Source organism: Arthrobotrys flagrans (genome assembly GCF_004000055.1).
Source record: "Arthrobotrys flagrans strain CBS H-5679 chromosome Unknown unitig_1, whole genome shotgun sequence".
In the NCBI taxonomy this organism is placed as follows: Eukaryota; Fungi; Ascomycota; class Orbiliomycetes; order Orbiliales; family Orbiliaceae; genus Arthrobotrys; species Arthrobotrys flagrans.
The window spans coordinates 4,752,111-4,772,695 of NW_027137556.1; the positions used below are offsets into that span (position 1 = coordinate 4,752,111).

Below are 20,585 nucleotides of genomic sequence, written 5' to 3' on the forward strand. Positions count from 1 at the left end.
TTTACCAGATATGGTGCGGGGTTTTAAAGAACTTTTGGGGGGGGATCATTTTTTTGGAATTATAACTTATGCACTACCTTTGGCACTACTTATACCTTATTGACCTGGACTTCGAGGCTAGATACTATATAGGTATTCATATTCATAGCCTCGAACATAATGGAGCACAACCTTAACTCCTACCGATATCTCTATAACTTAAGCGCTTCTAATAGTAGCAAATTGCATATTGTATACAATTGCCACCAGATTAGAGACAGTCATCTTGAAGAGGGAAACGATTTTTGACCGTTTAGTTTCCGCCTTGGCAGAAATGCGAAGCTTAGTAAGGCCCAGCCTTTAGTCAGGGATTGATTTGAAAGATGTATTGGAGAGTTAGTTCTCTGTGTGTATCAATATCTACAACAGGATCATTTAGGGCAGATTTCCCGTTCCGGAAAACCCTCAGGCCTCCCTACGGTATTTATTCCTAGAAGACAACTGTGGAGATACAATTATCTTGAGGCCTAGTCTGTGTACATGTACCAATTCATAGAAGAAGGCTGTATAGAATTATGTAAATGTGAATCCCGCGCCGCCCCTCAAACTGAAAATTCAATATCCAGCGCTTCGACATAATCACCATCACTCTCTTCCTCCCCTTCCTCATCCGCAAAATGTACATCAAGCACATCCTTCTCCTCCGTCCCCGCGCCCCGAACACCAATATTAATCAACCATCTACTATTCCCAAACGTCGCATTATCGATTCTTTTACTCGAAAACCATGAAAACTTCAGTTTACGATATTGAACCGCATAGATCATTTCCCCTGGAGCTTGGAACCGTATTTGTACTTCATGTTCTTCCATCTTGCTTCTCCCTATTCCAACGTCTAATACATCGCTCATGGGGATGGGGATGCCTAGAGCGGCGGGTAATGCGATTGATACTGGAGCTGAGAGTCCTCCGCCGACATCTTTGGAGCTGAAATTTCCGCAGGAGATGTTGGCGTTGGTGATTGTTTGGAATCCTACGACCATGTAGACAGTCCGGTGCCTTCCTGTCATTTTCGACAGCCACTTTCGAATTCCCCGGTCTGCGCAGATCTGTTCGAAAACATTGGTAGAGTTTTCGAGCTGGTATGATTTATTGGAAAAACTTTCTAGAAGAATGTATTCTTGGGTATTAAGATTGAAGAAAGAACCGATTATGGCCGTTAGGTTCGAGTAGGTGGAAGTTCCAAGGGTGCTACGGAGAACTTCTTGGAAATTGTTTCGAGCCGTGACGATAATCTTGTCGTCTGAGATATTTTCTGTGAGGAATTTGCTATCGTAGAACTCTTCTGCTGGTGATTTCCTGTTTGTGACGAGGCGACCTAATGTGACAGCCTTCAATGAAAGCAGTGTTTCTGGGATTGTTGCTCTCGCTTTCATATTAACGTTGGCAGTATTCCCGAAAATATCTAGCACTGATGTTGGTTCTAAGCCTGTGCTAGCACGAGATGCGGATCCCCTTCAAGACCTGGCTTGATTCAGCAGCCAGATGCCTGATTAAATAGAAAAACAATCACTGGCAACCCTTCTCCTTTAATCGAGGCTCTAGGTTGTAGCTAGGTTATGTATACCGCGATATCGATCGAGGCTAGAAAGTTTAGTCCCCATGTTCCGCATTACTCTGTGGACAACTTTTGAAGCGCGAAGGATCAGCCTGCCTGCATTCTATTAGCAGTGTGTGCAGGTGCAAGTACACAGCCGCCACGTATATTTATATGATCGTGGCACTGCATGGTAGCGATGGCATTCTGCCAGGTTGGACGGCAAGGCTTTCAAGTTTTGTGCAATACCCAATAAAATCGCGGCTTGAACGATTGGGTGCATAACCTAGATGGAGTGATAGCACTCTCGATAGATGTCAACATGGTTCCTAGGTTTTCTTGAGTATAAATAAATCAATGCCCTAGTCTCCCGTCCCAGAGAGCCCTTCAGGCCACAAAGCACACGAAACTAAATTTGTGTTGCTGGGCGCTGGTACTTCGTAAGCCTCACGATCACCAGTAGCCGCAGGAAATGTGGCCTTGGTAGAGCTGTTACTTGACAAGGGTGCTGATATAGAGTCGAAGAATAAACAATCCCAAACACCATTATCACTCGCGAAGGGTACAAATACGAGGCAATAGAGCGATTACTTACCGAACGAGGGGCTCCAACTATAGAGTCTCGACTGGCGACTGTTTAAAATATAACACTCGATCACTGGTTCCTAAACCAAGCTAGCTAAGTTCAGCGATTGTGAGTTCGAGTATCACTTTACATACATATTTCGAAGATGTGGAATATGGCTGCGGCTGTATTCGTGTATATGGAGCGGTAGCTGGCCGAGCATTTTATTTATTTACTTTTTTAAAAAAAATAAAAAAAATATCGATTCCGTTGAGGGCGAGTTATAACTGCAATTATTGATATTGGCTAATCCTATAACTGTAACCCTTCTTTTGTAGGTCGTCTTACTATGGCTACCTAGACGCAAAATTTAGCTCTGGCCAGCCAACCAACCAACTAAGTAGTTAACTGGAGGTTTAAAATTCGAAACGGGCGCAATTGATATTAAGAAACAAACGAAAATGAGAAACGAGACAGATTAAGAGAACTCAGATGCGAAATGTTCGAATTAAATTAACACTTTAGAATAGCGGGTTAGCCGCAGGGCCAGATAGCGAGTATATGGTGCCAAAAATCATAACACTCAACTTAAGCCAAGAGAATTATCCATGTTGTTTTCGCTCTATGCGATAGCTACATCACCACCCCACATCTATATCTACGCGTATACGAGGGGCTTCATTAGGGCCAAGTTCAAAAACCAACCTTGAGCCTGTATTCTCTCAAAATGGACTCAAGCCCCCCTCCCTCCCTCGCCACCCTCCCCCTCGAACTCCTCTCCAACATCATAACATACCTCCCCTTCAAACGCCACATATTCTCCCTCCTTCTAACCTGCAAACGCCTCTACCACGCTACATACCCCCGCCTATGGCAGAGCCTCGAATCCAATCCAAAAGAACGGTACTCCTACACCACCAATGCCAAAAATCGAAAAACCGGTCTTCGCAGATTAGGTGATATCGCGAAGGAAATTGGTACTGATGTTTTGGGGTTTAAGTACCTTAAGTATATTTTATTTTGGCCGGCCGATTTAGAGGCGGATAGTGCTTGGGTTGAGTCTGGATTGCTTGCGGTGATTTCCGGGCAAATCGTAGCTAGGAGGATTCAGCTGCGATGTGTGGAGTTTGTGTTAGACACGGAAGGTACTTCTGCAAATTTTCACTACATCAATCATTATAGTCCGTTAACTCTGGTTTACGCAAGTGAACGGCGAAGCGCTCGAATTCCTAAAAGTACTAAAAGAACACTCAAAAGACTGGCCTCAAAAACTACGTATTAGAATAAACGTACCGTGGAGCAAAGAGCTTTTACCATTAATAACCGAAAACTTCCGGTTAGAAGATATAACATACCTACGCCTTCGCTATGATGAAGATGAACCATCCGGGGGCACCGGTCAGGGTGTTGAAATAACAATCGACAATATAAAACGATTAACAAATCTCCTACAAAAACTCCCATTTTTGGAGGACCTAGAAATAAACGGTCCCGAACACCCCGACGAAATATTCGAAACTCCAATTCAACCTTTACTACCAGCATTATACCAACTTCAAAACGCAATTTCAGAATTAAAAAAGCTTCACAAGCTTTATACATCAGATCTACTCTTCCACCCTTCTTTCTTCATCACCCCGCCCGAAAATGTTAAAAAGCTGGTTATAGCACAAGGTACCTCGGCGGAATGGTGGCGGAAATTTTCACGTTGTAGTTTTACGAAGCTTGAGGAGCTAACGATTCACGTTGGTAGAGTTTTGGAATGTTCTAAATGGGCTTCACCGGATGATATCGATGTGAGGTCCGGGGCTAAAGATTTTGTTTTTGGGATGGGGTATTTAGAATTGAAGAGTTTGAAGAAGTTACAGGCAGATAGTGGGGTTGGTTATGGTTTGGGTCCGGAGGATTTTTTCGACTTGGTGCTTGCGAATAATCCGGGGCTTGACAAGGAAAGTCGGAAGCATTGTGAATTTATGACGCAGCGTGTAAAGCCCATTCTCAACCAGAGAAGAAGGAAGCGCAGGGCACCAGGGGCGTATTCTCAATAACCTGAAATTTCACATTTGCATGGTCTAATAAACCTACCCCTCGTCACAAGATTTAAGATACTTGGGTGGTTAAGTACTTCGTCGAATTTTTTTTAGCGAGAATGGCCTCGATTGGCCGCAAGAAGGGCCAATTCCCCTATTTAGACCCAACATTCTGGTCACAAGACTGGTTAGACCTAGGCCAAGTCGAAAGTGTTGCAAATGTTGTATTTTTACCGCATATAAATGTCAAGCTGGCGGGTCGTCTCGAGACATCCATTCAGCGTATCTAAATTCCATCATATCCGTATATCAAGCCCAATATACTAAATCTTATACAATATCTCCTAGCTTCCGCAGTATACAGAAGTATTCTAATCTGAAATGGAAACCCCCCCAAAAAAACCCTCACCAATCCACCTCCTCCCCCCGAACTCCTCACCACAATCCTCACCCACCTAACCCGTATCGAAGCCTTCCCCCTCCTCTTCGTCTCCCGCCACTTCTACAAAATTTCCTACCCCAAAATATGGCACACCCTGTCCACCAGCGCCCAAGAACACGTCCACGGCACTCACTTCTATGGTCAACGTCACGGTCTTCGAAAACTAGTCGATTATTCCAGAAACGTGGGATTAGAGAATATAAAAGGCTTCAAACATACCAAAGAAATCATCTTCAACGGCGATGAAGATTTTGGATACTTCGGTATCTGGGCTTCCAGCGGGCTATTGGAGTTTCTGGCAAAGTTAGTTGAGATTGGTGACATAAATCTTAGAAGATTACAGTTGCAGAGGTCGGATCGTTATAGAGATATATGTACGTATATATTCAATTAAAACCCCCACTCTCTCTACATATACACTCGCCGGCCGTTATTTAACTTTGATATTTAAGCAATATAGGGGAAGGCACCCCCGCCATGTCCAACTTTTTAAAAACCATAAAACACCACTCCACAGCCACAGTCTCCATCTGCGCCCGCTACTCCAGCGATTACCTCTACCTCCCCTTAGAATTATTCGCCCCAGAGCGTATAACGTCCCTCGACTTAATCCACCACAGAAGACCAGAACCTCATGTCGATGGCCAAAAAGTAACAATCACAAATGTAACCACTCTAATTTCCATCCTTGAACAGACAAGGTGCTTAAGAAGCTCGGTATTGGGCACCGAATATACCATTGATGACCAGCCGGAATTAGAACAAAGGCTTCAAAACGCAGTTCTAGACCTATCAAACCTTCATACATTAAAGATCATAGATTTACTATTCCACCCGACATTTTTCCTCACGCTTCCAGACACAATCCAGGTGCTTACAATAGTACAAGGCGGCTCAATCCCCTGGTGGCAACAATTCGCACAATGTACCTTTCCAAATCTTCAAGATTTGACCATTTTCAGTCCACCCATATCACAATCAACCAAAATCCGCTTCACCATAAACCAGTTGGAATTACGAACGCTGAAGAGGTTATCTACAAATTGTTATTTATCAACCTGTTGTCCCAGGGATTTTCTTGATTTGATGCTTTTGAATAATCAGGGCATCGATGAATCTGATCGGATGCATTATGAGGAACAAAACAAAGTGGCGAAGGATAAGGGGTGGATATGATTACATATGTACCGACCGTGCGAAGTTTAATTTCGAACAGCTCGAACATTAAGAACCTTCTTTCATTCATTTTTTGTTATTTTTCCCTCCAGACTCCCCTACGACATATATATGGTTCTTAGGACCCTATTCTTCATCAAATAATCATTTACCTTCCGAATTCCAACGGTCCCTTCTTAGGGACTACAGTAGTCTCGAGGCCAGACGTCAGCATGCCGGGGACTGCGGCTCGTTAGTTTCTTATGACGCCGAATTAGTTCGTTACCGTACACACGATTAGATCAATACCCAATTCTATATCTGAATTTAAGATTCTGGTCACGTGTAGGCTTTCAGCACTACACCAGTATACTGGGGTAGTAAGTCCGATCCCTTATATAGATAGCTTCAACAATAAGGGATGGATAATCCAACTGCCAGTCGAGATTCTCTATGTTTTCGAAGATCAACAAAAAATTTGTATGAGTGGCCTTGATCACGATTATAGCCTCATTTGATGAGCGGGACTCTGTTTGGTCGGGGTGCAATTGCAATTGAGGATTGAAGGCGTCGCAAATGTTGTATTGTACAGTGCCCAAGATCTAACCAGCACCTCACCACTGTCACATAACCGTAACACATCATAATTTCCATAGCATTCTATCCTATAGCCTACCTATTTAAGCGGACTTTAATAATGTAGCTATCATCCATCAAACTTACTTCTCACCTCCTCAATCCTCAAATCTCCCTATTAACCAAACCATCCATCCCGGCATTACATTCAACATCTTTCAAATCCCACAGTACCATCATCTCACAGTATAAAACACTCCATCTTCTATACTATCCATTCGAAATACATATACTAACTTAAACCTCCACAATCTAGCAATGGGAACACTAAAGCACTCAACCACAATCTCCCACCTCTACGTCTCCAATCCTTCTACCAAGCAGCATGTCCCCACATCTGGCATACCTTCCAAACCGAACCTTTACAATTCCTCAAACGTACGCGTTCATACCCTACAGGCCTACGCCGCGGTCTTCCTTGGGTACGAGACCACGGTCTTCAAATATTAATCAAAACCTCCAAGGATATTGCATTAAAAAACATCAGAGGATTCGAATATATCAAAAAGATCGTTCTCAACGATAGTGACTTCAAGGAGGATGGTATTTGGGTTGAAGGAGGTGTATTCGATTTCCTGGTTACGCTGCTTGTAACCAAGGGTATAAACCTGAAGAAACTATCATTGACGAAAATGTATTGGCGAAGTGACGAACAGAGAACTAGTTGTATGAGACACCTGCATAAACCCCTCTGCTATCTCCTTTTGTTATATCTGTATATGTAGATGCTAACGACAGAAATAACCATTGCTCTCTGGTTATCTATGGGAAAGGCTCTACCAGCAAAGCCAAGTTCTTGAAGGCCGTTAAAGAATTATCCGAAGCAGAAGTCGAAATCCACACCAGCTATCTCCCCAGTAACCTCAAGAATCCTTTGCTCCAGAACGCATTACTTCCTTGGGACTCTTCATTCACTCCCAAGATCTCTGTAACACCAAGGAATCAACCGCCGCGAACATAACCCGACTCACAAACATGCTCGAAAGACCAGAAATCTGAAGAGCTTGTTGCTGGAGACAGAGTTTACTACAGACTACCTCTCCGCGGAATTAGAACAACTCCAACAAGCATTTACAAATCTAATTCACCTCGAATATCTCGATATCGGAAGTATTTTCTTCCACCCTTCATTCTTCCTCATACCCCCCGAAAGCGTCAAGAGCCTACACCTAGCACATAGCGGCTCCATCACCTGGTGGCGCCAACTCGCACTCTACAAACCCCAAACCCTCAAAATCCTAAGCATAACGGCTCCATCGAGTATGCAGGGAAAACACCAACCTGGTTATTCAAGATCCGTCATTTCGGTTTACGAAACTTGAAGACTTTGTGGACGGATGGCGGTCATATCGGGCATCCTATCGATTTCTTTGGTTTGGTTTGCGAGAGTAATCTGGAGCTTGAAGAGTACTATAGGGAATTCTATGCGAGGGTTGCGAAGTCGAATATGAAGGCAGCGGCTGAAGCACGGATCGAACTTATCGATGGGTAAACTGTGTCCGTATTAGTCTCGGGGCCATGTGCATTCATACTTTTCTTGTTCTCGTTAGATAATCATTCCTATCCTCGGTTGTATAGTTCCAGGGTCATCATTGCTACCCCGATTCCGACTTGATTAGAAAAACAGATAACTCCCTCCCGAAGGGTAATAATCATCCACAGCATAGTATTCATTCAACGGCAAACCCCACGGCTTCACGGGTTCCATTCATTCCAGTCCCTCAAGTTAACATCGTTAATTCCATAAACAAACCTAAACTTTAGATATACCGAATGATTCTATATATAGCTAGCTAGCCCATAAAATTGACTTACTACGGCACCCGAGATCGAGATCGAGATATCCCCGGTACCTCCTAACTATTTGCGATCAAATCAACCCACGAACGAAAGAAATCGAACTCTCAAAAAAATTATTATCGCTCCCATATAGAACTTTTCCCGTATCTACCAACTGCCCTTCCCATTCCGTTATTACTACACGCACCCGGTTACCTACCCAAGCTTGTGCAACCTATCACCATCCACCATCCGTCTCTATAAGATCAGTCTACCAAGGAAAAATATCCATTGAAGGAAAAGAATAATAGTAATAAAACCATTCGCATTTTGCCCCATCTTAGTACGCCATTTTTCAAACAGAAAGAAAACAAAAAGGACAGACGATTAAAACACAAAAAAAGCAGCCGTGAGCATCTACCTACATCCCCTTTCCCCGACCCGAAAAAGGTCCTCAGTTCTTAACCCACAGAGGAACCTTACCCCCGAGGAAAGGTGTAGACAAAAAACGTCTAAAAGCAAAGAAACAGAAAAAAAGGCCATTACCAACCCCCCATTCCATCCCATTTCCCCAGAGTTACTGGTATCCCCACTCCGGAATTCAATAGTCATAAACCGACAATTCCTTAAACGCGCAAGAGTAGCCTTGGCCCCCCTCCCTCAAAAAAGGGTAAAAGGTAAAGGGAACCTTAAAAGACCATCTCCTCCCTATCAAACGCATTACTAAAACTATCCGGCGGCGTCAATGCCCCCAACGCCCGTCTCATATGACTATTAATAATCTGCAATCCATACTGATAACTCGCATTCACCCACCCAAACCCTTCCCTCGCAACCCCCTTAAAATCCAACCCCTGATTCCCATACTCCGCATCAACTCTATGCGGATCCACCGGTCTAGTAACATCATACTTCTCAACCACAACACCATTGTAGTCAAAAAACGCTTTGGTCATCATAAACAGCCATCTATACGCAAGCCGCTCCGCTTCCTGATCGAAGCCGTAGCGTTGAAGGCCGCCCCACGCGAGTATCTGCTGCGGTGCCCAGCCGTACGGATAGTCCCATTGTCGATTCGGGCGATCTATTCCCACGCTCCCTCGTGACTCCTCCGTTCCGGCGACCAGCCCGCCAAGGACTTCAAACTTGGGCAGTCCGCGTTCGACCATTGATCGTGCTTGGCCTGGCGATGCTACCCCTGCCCACATAGCCCAGAAGGTTGTGGCCGTTTCGTAGAAATGTTGTTTCTTTTCGACGGTGTCGTAGTCGAAGAAGAATCCCTTCTCGGGGTTCCACATGTATTTGTCCATTGCCATCTTACGTTTTCTGGCACGACGATCCCAGATGGCGGAGGACTCGACGTGGCCGCTCTTCTGGTCGCCAACAAGCCATTCATCAGGAACAGGCAATTTATCCCCAAAGACAGTTCGAATAGTCTTGGAAATATCAATCTCATACTTATAAAGCAGCGAGTTAAGATCGATGGTCGCGAGGTTCCCGCAGATTCTTTCAAGACGGTAGGACGTATCATGACCAGATTCACGAACAGCTCGGTCGTGCAAAAAGTATTCATCCAATTCCGGCTCTAAAACGACGCCGTCATTATAGGCCTGCTGGAACTCATCCAAGCTCATGTTGTGCTTTTCGGCATACGGTTGCAGGAGATGCTCGAAATGTGAAGCTTCGGTTTCCGGCGGGATACCCTTGCCTTCCGGGCGGTAACGTGAGAGACCGGTGACCTTGTCCAATCGCGGCTCGGACATCCAAACTTGATGGTACTCCTTCATAGCGGCTAGGAGTGCCTCTCGGAGGAATACCTTTGACTCGGGTTCGTGTCGGATTCTTTCGTAGACACGGAGAGCCATATCGGTTAAGAACGGAGGCTGCGAGCGGGAAAGATAGTAGGATCGATTGGCGTTCAAGATCTTTCCGTAATGCTGGATGCAGAACGCGAAGTGCTCAACCATGGACTTGGCGAGGTCGATCTTGTTGTCAACGATCAGACCGAGCGATTCCATGTACGAATCCCAGCCGTAGAGTTCGTTGAAACGACCACCGGGAACAACGAATGGCTTTCCAACGAGAGTTTCTTGACCGGTTCTGGGATCGATTTCTTTATCCATGGCAAGAGCGAGCAAGCCAGGCTTGTCGTTGAGCGACTTGACATAATCGGGCGTGATATCTTTAGGAAGCTGGATAACCTCCAATCGCAATTCCGGACGATCAGCAGCTACCTTTTGGTAGTATGCCAATTGTTCCGGGGCCCCAATAGGGACATAGATGCGTGGTCGCGGATCATCCGTACGATCCTTGGGATCAAACCCAACAACCTCGATGACACTGGCATCGATACGACGAGTAAGACCATCCCAGAAACTGGTTCTAATCAATCTAGACAAACGGTCGACGGGGTTTTCGTTCAAACGGGCTTCATCCAAGACAATGTAACGTCGTCCGAATTGCTTGGCATAGGTGAGTTCCTGCAACAGGTTTGACAACATATAAGTGCCTCGAATATCAGCACGGTTGTATCCACCGGAGTTTGCAGTTCCAAGGGTAATCGTTTTGGGACCTCCATCGTCGATAGTGATTTGGTAGTTTCCGTCGGTATCTTCGGATTCGAGGAGGGATTGAAGGGTGGTGACGACGTTGATGAAGAACTTGCGAGGGAGAGAGGCCGGTTCATCTGCACGATTCCTAAAATTAGCTATTGTTATTATAGAGATGGGGAGAACCGTGCGTGGCAGCCCTACCGTAGGATGCACGTCTGCGTCCGCCACTCCTTGGCTGGCCATCAATACCAGAACCGGACCCTATAGGTATAGCAGCCTACATAAACCATTAACGCCCATCTCCCACACTCCGAAAATAAAATAAAATAAAGAGACGGAGAAAAACACCTACCGAAGTCGAATACGTCCTAACCTTACTACGAACCGCTCCTTTCTTGGTAGACCCAATATCATGTTCATCTCCATAATAGATATGGGCAGGAGCGAATTCATACAAGGAGTCGTGTGATGCGTTATATCGGAGAACGCCTACAGTACGGGGAGCATCGTCCGTATTGGCAACATTGGAACGGACGGAGATGCCCTCGGCTTCGAGAGAGGCTTTGGCGATGGCTGGAACAATCTGTTCGATCCTTTGGGGGTGGACAATGGTTGTTGGTGGATGAAAGTTGCCCGGTTCCGGGGCGTGAGGTCCGCTTTCCATCTTTCTTTCTAGTCGGGTTGGAGCTTCTTTAGGTGGTGAGGTAGGGCTGTCCCGGTCCTTGTCGGTAGAGCTACGTAGCTAGCGGGTAGCTGGCTGGCTAGGCTGGGCTTCTGTTTGAATGACTGACCGATGGACGTGACGGGATTGAAGCTGGTGATAGCTTTTGTGAGGTAATTGGCGTCGTGATAGACAGATAGATAAAATAGCTCCGGTACGTAATAACGAAGGTGAGAGTTGCCGATTGTTTCTTCTCGGGCGAGATAGTTTCCTGACAAGAAAGAACACAGCTATGATCCAATTAACATCCCACGGCCGGAATAAATAATAAAAAATAAAGAGAAGAGAGAGGAAGAATCGTCCGTCGGTCGGTTTTAAATTTTAAATTTAAAAAAATAAATGTAATGCCATGCAATACACCTCAGTCGATAAGCCTCCACTCTCTTTCTTTCTCTGCCCCGCTACTGACTATATAGTAAATTATTTCCACGCAATTCGATGGCTACTGCAAACTGCACACAGCTCAGATATGCGTCTGGGTCTGCAATGGCGAGGTGTATGTATGTACGTAGAATTATAATCACAGGAATTCGAATTCTTGCTTCCAAAAAAGAAGGGGAAGGGAAGAAAGGAAAAGAGAAAGGCTGGAAATAACTTGAATTATAATACCGAAGGGGAACTCTCTTCTCAAACAATGATTTCCGAAATGTCTGATAGGAATAAATAATATGAGGCTAAGGGGAAAGGAAGAGAAAGAGAAAATGCGTTATGACTTCACAGCTCAAGAAACGATGACAGGGGCCCTTGTTCGTTCGTCTCCAATCAACCTAATTCTAAATCACCATCTTCCCACTCTCTTACTCTCTATATATAAGATTTATTACACGTATCTCATTCATCAGAACCTCATGGAGATAAAACAAAAACTAGAAAATAAACCAAAATTCCATAAACTATATCGACATTCAGATTTCCAGCAAAATCTAGGAACAAAAGGGAATCCAAATTCCACGCCATCCAATTCGTCGCCTCACCGTTTATACCTCCCCCACGCTTTTCCCATGTTAATTCCCCGAGAGGTGTAAGAAAGAATAGTAATACCACCAAACAATTAGCTTCCAGAGCTCATCGCTGCCAGGTTCATTCAAAGCTTCTTCTCCCCTCTATTTCTTCCCCTTTCGAAAACTTTTGTAGGGGGAATGTATAAGCTCTAGCTCGCTGTACTGTATTGGCATCGGACGTGCTCCGAAACGGCGAAACGGTCTATGTCCACACCACCACTACATTTCACATTCCCACCAGAAAAGAAGAAAAGAAAGGAAAACCTTTGACGTTTCGATCGACCTAGCTATAGAAGAAGCTAAACTACAATATATTAGGTAGAATAGAAACAGAAAAAAGCTCGGGAGTCCTGGTGATCTTTGCTTACCAGCCAAACCGTTAGTATCAGTAGTGCCGTACAAACTGTTTTAGGAAAAAAGGATTCAGTTCCAGCATGCAACATGCAACATCGACGTTATTTAAGCTTCTCTCGCAAAACATATCTAGAACGTCGGGGTATCACCATGTGACACCCATCCGCTACAACCATCATCATCAACGGCGTTCATCTCCGGGGAGAGAGTATGGGGTAGCTTGGAGAGAGAGAGCGGACACTCAGCGAACAACCGGAGATTTGTCCGGAGACTCCCACCACATCACATATCATTACCTACAAACGAACGCCTTGTTCGATGGCCATTGAAGTCCGCCCCAAAATTATCCAATACAATCTTCTGGTAAAAAAGACCCAAGCTTTTGCAATTGAGAGGTTGAAAGATCAGATGACCCTTGCACCCAACAAATCCCACAATCTCGGGTCAGGGACCGGGGACAGGAGTGCCCAGCTTTTCTTTTCCTCCAGTGATAGGGAGTATGGGCGGCTATTACGAAGAGAAGCATGTTATGTATGCGCTGTGTTCTGCATAAAGCACGTTAATCCATTTGAATCCAGAATACCGTCCTGCATTCCATCACAAGTACCGTTATACTATAATATCATCACCAGCCTCAAGAGGCACCAGAAGCTCGGGCATACTTCATATAGCATGGCAACCAATTCTCCATTCCCGGTTCTTCCTGATTATAACCTGTCCAAGCTTTCCACGGGGAATTCCTCCCAAATCCTCTCCACAAACCGTTAACCCCCCACACTCACACCAACAAGGGAAAGCACTGACACTCCGGAATTCGCTTGACTGCCACCCAACTCTAGAACCTCTTGGTGCTCCGTATTTGAACTACAGCTGGAGAGCTCGCCGGGCAATAAAACGCCGATGCCAGTTGGGGTATTCGTCACGTCGTGCAGATGTCTAAGATTGGCGACAGGGCGGACATGTGGGTTGTGTTGAATGCAGGGCCTGTTTGTTTGTTGCGCGCACACGACAAAACGGCGAATCAAACCCCACAAAAAAAATTATAAAAATTTCAAAAAAAATAATTTTCAAATGCTATTTAGAACTCTACGGACAACTACGAGGATACGATGATTGATTGAATATATAGAATAGAATTGGATTCAATTGATAAAACTACTCTAATGAAAATAAAACCATCAAAGATGGTAAAGAAAAAAAAGGACGCGTCCTCCAAACCCTCCAAAATCACCACCTCCAATCTAACCTCCCATCTATCTTCATCAAATGATGATAAAAATGAAATGGGAAGAACCTGTCAGACCACCATCGCTGCCAACCCAAAATGCACTCATCCGGCTCCGAAGAGACCAAAGTCGCGCAAGTGGGTCGAGATCATCACCACCTCATCCCCTCCGAAGAAAGAACGGGTAACAAAAAATCGGCTTCACTCTATGGCAGCGAGGTTATAAGGATTAGACCATCCAGTCATCAGCCAGGATTGGAAAAGTGGCTCTTTTAAAGAATTCAAAAGAGGTTGTACACTATAGAAAAGATCCTATCTGTGAGGTTGTTAGCTTTCATTCGTCGATGCTGTTGTGTATATCTCGTAGGGGGGGGTTGACATACGAAGTGTGGTCTAAAGAAAAAAAGAGAAAAAAAGATGAAAGGATTGGGAGGAGGAGGTCCTTTTATAGACGGGGTCTGGGACGAGGGAAAATTTTTTGCAAATGTTTGTGCGACAACACATTTGGTAGGAGCGCTGAGCAAACAGCCAAACACCTCAACAAACAAGGGTTCACACAGAAATTTTTTATCGCGACTAATGCTCTAGCTCTATCAAGGTATTGCCTACACCAAAATTTAAATTTTCTGAGGAACTCTTCTCATAATTGCGAATATACCTCGGCCCACACAAGGAGACGGCTAAATCACGAGGAGCTCTTCACAAAGGTTTGATATGTACAATATGATGTACAATCCTCAACTCCGGACCTTCACCCAAACATCCAACAAAAACTCATCTCGAATCGTCCAACGGTTTAAGATACCCGCCTGTCACGCGGGAGACCGGGGTTCGACTCCCCGTTCGAGAGCTTCTTTTTTACCATCTTTCTCTCTTCCTTTTCAGATCCCTTTTCATCCTAGTTTTTTTTTTTTTTTTTTTTTTTTTTGGCAATCATGGAGGTTTATTGAGATGTGGAGATTGTGGTCACGGGCTGGTGATGCTGGAATATATATCGAGCCAAAAAGAGGCATCGAGTGCAAAGATGGCACGTATTGCATGAACCCCATCCATTTTACATCCTCAAAATATGCTCTACCGCGCACCGAGCTCAATGCTTTTACTCACCAACAAACCCGTGTATGTACAGAATATGGGAAGGAAAAGGTGGAGACTCAAAAGTGCCCATCCTTGGCATCACCGTCCATCGACGGACGCAGCGGGCTTCTGCGCTTTTGAACGGCCGCGACGGCTCAAGCTTCTAGAAGACAGCATGGAAGCATCAGCCGAGAAGTTTTCGGGTCGAAAAAAAATAACAGGCTGGAGCCATGCTTCCAAGGGAAGGTAAGCGAGCCAATGATACCCGTTACCCGAGGATTTCCATACCGCATTCCAGAGCTTCCAGCACACCATCTCTTTTATTAATTATATTTTTCCCGGGCAAACATGGTCGTTGGTTGGCTGTTTCTGAGTAGAGAAAAAAAAAAGCGGGGTGTGATATGCTTGCTTGCTGCCTAGGCTTGCTGCGTGATTGCTGCTGCTTGCTTGCCATCTATCTGGTCTTCGATGCACAGACGAGTACAGGCCAACCGAACCACACTTTTGGGGGGTGAGGAGAAGAGGAAAAAGGAATGGTTTGGGGTGTAGCCAAAATTAAACATCCAAGCGAGCGAGGGAAACGGATATTTATCTAGAAGGGACGGCCGTGGGAGTCGGAATAACTCATGAGACATTATACACATCCACATCCATGCATATACCATATACCATCCACGAGATGTGTTTATACTTATATCTTATCGGCGTGGATGTGCACACCAATTTCATGAACATCAAAAGCCTCCCGTGAAGCCTTCTTCTCAGCGAAGATGGATATGTATGAATATCGAATGTGAATATGAAGAGGGGCTGGGAGTTAGTGTGCTTGCCTGTTGCTTGCTTTTGGGTGGATTTCTCCCGCAAACAGCTCGGACACTGCTGAAATCGTCATCGTCCGGTCTTCCCTCCAACATGATGTTAAGAGAAAATAAGAAGATTCCCGTCGATTACAACTAAAACTGCCTCTTTGGTCCCAGAGCCCCTTTCCCATCCTTCCCTTCATCTCAATCACCTGCTTTTTAAGATCTTCTTTACAGCATTCCAGAAGCTTTTGATACAGCTGCAGCACTCCGTCTACATACGTTACAACGTTAATCAGCTAGTTGCAGACCCACCGCCGCCCGCATTAGTTAGTCAACAGTCCTGCTTGAACTGTCCCCCATTTGAGTTCATTTCGTTTCTCTCTTTCTCTTTCTCTTTCCTCTTCACTTTACTTTACTTCTCCATCATCCCATCTATCCATCTCTACTATCTGTCCAGACTTCACGGGTAAGTAAGTCAGAAGACTGTTCGGTGATTTCGCGCAAATACATTGTTATCATCATACTCTCCCGAGAACCTCATATCATCTCGTCGAATTATTGCCGTGTAACTCTTCCTCCTCTTCCCCTCTGCTGCTGCTGCTTTGCCCGGCCCACCTCTGTCCCCTTTCATTAGTGGAGCCCAGAAGAGACCACGAAGATAATAATCGCCTGTGCCCGAAGCGACTCTCGCCTTTTTTCTGCCCTACCTACCCTTCCCAATTTCCACTGCATCGATATCCCGTTTCATGATCTGATATCGTATGATATCGCGCGGGTTCCCCTCTGTCTGATCAGTGCAGTGGACATTATTACTGCATATTAAACATATATTCTGTTCTAAGCCGAGTCGAGATCAGTTCAGTCGCCAGCCGTGGTTGGGGGAATTGACTATATTTCATATTTCATATTTCACTCACACTTGACCCTGTCCTGTCCTGTTCTGCCCCTCAGTTCTGTCTTTCTCTACTTCACTTTCTCTCCACTTCACTTACCCGAGACCCCCGAACCACCCTCATTAGCTGCTTCCAGCAAGTCGAGCCGTTAAAACCCTTTCAGTTCCTCGAAACGGAGCTTCGTCGCTGCCGCTGCTGCTGCTGCCGCCGCCGTCTGCGAGCCTAGATTGACACGTCTTTGTGTCTGCCCTGCCACCTAGATCGTCTTTCTCTCCGGCTTCTCACCCTCACCATCTTCCCCCATCGAAAGCAGTTCGCAAAACCCACACCCCAGGGCTTAATCTGCAGGAACCAGCAGCAGTCGGTGGTGCCTGCTGATTCGATTTAAACAAGTTTATTTGACTCGGTCAATTGGTACTGTAGCGTTTGTTTTCTCGGGCATGCCTAGCTTTGCTTTTGCTTTTATTTGGTTCATACTTTGAGGGAGAAACAACAGCTAACATGTCTTCTTCCTATTTAGACTTCATATACCCTCCGAACGAAACCCCCAAAAGGAAGGAATTATATCGGTCGGTGTATTTCTTGTCGGACTACCTCGACCGGCCGTCGGTAGTTCGAACGGGCAAAAAGGGTTCCTCCGATTTCCAGCGTATTAAATTAAGCATCTCGACTCCCGTCTACCCTCCCCACTAAAAGAAGTAGAAGAAGAAACTCTTCAAAAACGGCAAGGATGAGTCTGATGAGTCTGCCAATTGCTTACGTACACGAAAGAACGGTACTCGAACGCGAGATCTTAAAGAACCAACCGGGGGACGTCCTCCAATTCTGTGCAAACCACTTTCTCAAGCGCCTCGAATCCCAACGAGCCGAGTTCTTGCTATCCGGCGCTAACGCCACCGGATCATCAGCATCTACTTTCGGCGGCATCACAGGTTCGGGAGGGCGTGCCAGTCCCGCCCTGGTCCCCGTAGAAAGCTCCTTCCCAGGATTTAACACCTCCACCTTCAACCCCGCTGCTTCTCTACCGGCGAACGAAGTCGGCCCTAATGAATCGATAATCGAAGAGGAAGAGCCGGATATTGGCCAGAGTCCCACGGCACGTACCTTCCAGAAATACAACCTAGGACCCAAGGAGGGGACCACCTCGCTTTCCGAGCAAGTCGCCCGTATTTCGGCTTCCCCGCCACCCGCTGCGGGTACAACATTTGCACCCCGCGGCCGCCAAGCCCAAAGCAACCTCTCCCCACCAGCAGCCCCATCCTCCGCCTTCCGCTCCCCATCCCCATCCAATGACTTCCCCTCGAATTACAACATGAACCGTCGAACATCCGTCTCCGCCGAATCCATGGTTCCATCCTCCTCGAGCGAAGACTGGACTCCACCGTTCACCCAAAAGACCGCCGAGCAAATCAACCGTCTCAACTCCGCGATCGCAGATAACCTCTTATTCCGAAACCTAGACGAAGACCAAACCAAACAAGTCCTGGGCGCACTTACAGAAAAAACCATCCGCCACAAGGACACCCGCGTGATCACCCAAGGCGACGTCGGCGACTTCTTCTACGTCGTCGAAAAGGGAATCTTCGACGTCTACGTCAATTCAGCGGGACAAATGACCACGGGACCCGAAGGAATGGGTAAAAAAGTAACGTCCATCGGCGCAGGCGGTAGTTTTGGAGAACTAGCGTTAATGTATAACGCTCCACGTGCCGCCACGGTGATGTCTACCTCCCCCGACTCGATTCTATGGTCACTAGACCGAGTTACCTTTCGTAAAATCTTAATGGAGAATACCTTCAAGAAACGAAGAATGTACGAAGCATTCCTTGAAACCGTCCCACTATTGTCGGGACTTATGCCCTACGAACGTTCCAAGATTGCAGATGCACTCGAAACACGTTCATACCCCGCCGACACGGTGATAATCCAAGAAGGCGATCCAGGTGATAACTTCTACATCATCGAGACCGGCCACGCAGAAGTCAAGAAGCGATCGGAAGGGTCAAGAGTATTGAAGACTTATACCAAAGGCGATTATTTTGGAGAATTGGCATTGTTGAATGATGCCCCCCGTGCTGCTAGCGTTGTTGCGAAGGATAAAGTTAAACTCGCTACGCTTGGGAAGGAAGGGTTTCAGAGGTTGTTGGGTCCTGTTACGGAGATCATGAGGAGGAATGATCCTTCGCAGCAGAGTTCGGGGCCGCCTCCGCCGTCGGGGTTTGATGGGACGGGTGATACGGATATGGGGGGTGTTGGGGTGCTTTCGGAGAATTATAGTATGAGTTAGATATCCTTCCTTCTTCTTCTTCTTTTTCGCAGAAAGTGTTATAAGGAAGGGGGTAGTGGTAGTTAGGAATATGGGTTTTAGTCGCGAGGCTGCCAGCGGAATATGTTTAGAAAGGAGGAATTACTGTCTGAGAATGGCTGACTTGACCTTCTCACTCTCTTGTTTTTTTGGCTTCGCTTCTCTTCCCTTTGGGGGGGTATTTGATATCGCCTCAGCGGTTCCTTTTTTTTTCTCTTCAACTTTTTTTTTTTTTTTTCGACTTTTTTGTGTGAAATGTATTGGCTAGGAATGATTGATTGAAATAAGGTCGTCGTCTTTCTTTTTCTTTTCTTTGTATTTCCTCCTTTCCAATATTTTTGACGGAGTCTGTTGAAGTGAATGAAATGAAAGCAAGAATTCTTTCTAAAGGAAGGGTATAGGAGATCGATAGTAACAGGTATGAGGTTTGGTGGAGATAATTGACACCGACGGTCGATCATATCACAGAATCCTAACTTAACTCCACCGTTTTCTATTTTTGTAGTGCAGAGGTAACTAGTCTAGTGGTGGTAGAGGAAAAGCTTAACCTCAAAGCGGCAAAGTCATCGGTATATATAAATATCTTAACGCTCTAGATATAGTCTAGCCTCGGTCTTCCCTACTCCCAAGGTGGTTGTTTAGGTCTAGTCTTGCGTATATATATACGTATTCGGGTCTAGTCTCTGGTAGATCTGGTGGTTTTTCTTAGCGCGGCTTTTTATTTTCCGTCTTTCTTTGGCATGTGGATTTTACCACAAAGTAAATATTTAAGTTTTTATGCAGGGGTAGGTTTACGGAGGATGCAGGTGGAGGTCTTTATTTGGATATGCAGATATATCCTTAATATGTACATCTACGCCGACCGTCTGCCAGCTGATAGACACGAGCTAGCCTCGAGAGCCACGAGCTCGAGGTCCGGCGGACCGCATGATTGACGGCGTGCGTGCGTGGGGCTTGCATGGTCAAGTTAACACATGTCCGTGCCTTGCATGGCCATATATGTTGTCGGTACTATACAGCTATACGAACATCATGAGGCTTTTGAGGTTTAGGGGGTTAGTAGGAGGGGAGGCCGGAGTACTAGTTCCTGCGTAAACTCGAAAGATGCAGATGCATGCAATATTGGGGTTGTTAATATATCCGATCCCTCGAGAACATCTGATTTTCGATCGAATCCAGGTTAGATATTTGAAAGATGATCTGATATGTGCATATGCAGATGGGATATCAGGCACCAGCTGAATATAGCTGATGTTCATATAGCTATATAGAAGTTCAACTTATGGCTGCGTCCATGTATATAGTGCAGTTTAAACCTTTTTTTTAAAAAAAAAGGTAAAAATGAAGTGGCAATCTTGAAGCCAGGGCTATGTCGGATCCGGGTACAAGCTCGAAACAAGGTTAGATCAAATTCTGAGGAATGTTATACACATCGTATTCATCACAAATAACCCCCCGCTTTCAACATTTT

General features: G+C 45.5%; 5 protein-coding genes across 5 annotated transcripts; 3 read left to right on the plus strand and 2 right to left on the minus strand.

The window, feature by feature from the left end:
* Positions 1 to 581: 581 nt before the first annotated feature.
* Positions 582 to 1,415, minus strand: DFL_009408 (uncharacterized protein; the record flags this gene model as incomplete). The annotated part of the gene is made up of 1 exon (XM_067639288.1): positions 582 to 1,415. One exon carries the CDS (start codon positions 1,413 to 1,415, stop codon positions 582 to 584), a length of 834 nt encoding a protein of 277 aa, XP_067487092.1.
* A 1,453-nt stretch (positions 1,416 to 2,868) lies between these two features.
* DFL_009409 (uncharacterized protein) lies at positions 2,869 to 4,189 on the plus strand (the record flags this gene model as incomplete). The annotated part of the gene is made up of 2 exons (XM_067639289.1): positions 2,869 to 3,286; positions 3,348 to 4,189. The coding sequence occupies 2 exons, from the start codon at positions 2,869 to 2,871 to the stop codon at positions 4,187 to 4,189; spliced, it is 1,260 nt and encodes a 419-aa protein (XP_067487093.1).
* A 2,473-nt stretch (positions 4,190 to 6,662) lies between these two features.
* On the plus strand, positions 6,663 to 7,726 carry DFL_009410 (uncharacterized protein; the record flags this gene model as incomplete). Its single annotated transcript, XM_067639291.1, has 4 exons — positions 6,663 to 6,826; positions 6,892 to 7,070; positions 7,130 to 7,332; positions 7,391 to 7,726. 4 exons carry the CDS (start codon positions 6,663 to 6,665, stop codon positions 7,724 to 7,726), a joined length of 882 nt encoding a protein of 293 aa, XP_067487094.1.
* Positions 7,727 to 8,872: 1,146 nt separating this feature from the next.
* Positions 8,873 to 11,399, minus strand: DFL_009411 (uncharacterized protein; the record flags this gene model as incomplete). Its single annotated transcript, XM_067639292.1, has 3 exons — positions 8,873 to 10,869; positions 10,937 to 11,012; positions 11,088 to 11,399. 3 exons carry the CDS (start codon positions 11,397 to 11,399, stop codon positions 8,873 to 8,875), a joined length of 2,385 nt encoding a protein of 794 aa, XP_067487095.1.
* Positions 11,400 to 17,539: 6,140 nt separating this feature from the next.
* DFL_009412 (uncharacterized protein) lies at positions 17,540 to 19,096 on the plus strand (the record flags this gene model as incomplete). Its single annotated transcript, XM_067639293.1, has 1 exon — positions 17,540 to 19,096. One exon carries the CDS (start codon positions 17,540 to 17,542, stop codon positions 19,094 to 19,096), a length of 1,557 nt encoding a protein of 518 aa, XP_067487096.1.
* Between the last annotated feature and the right edge of the window lie 1,489 nt (positions 19,097 to 20,585).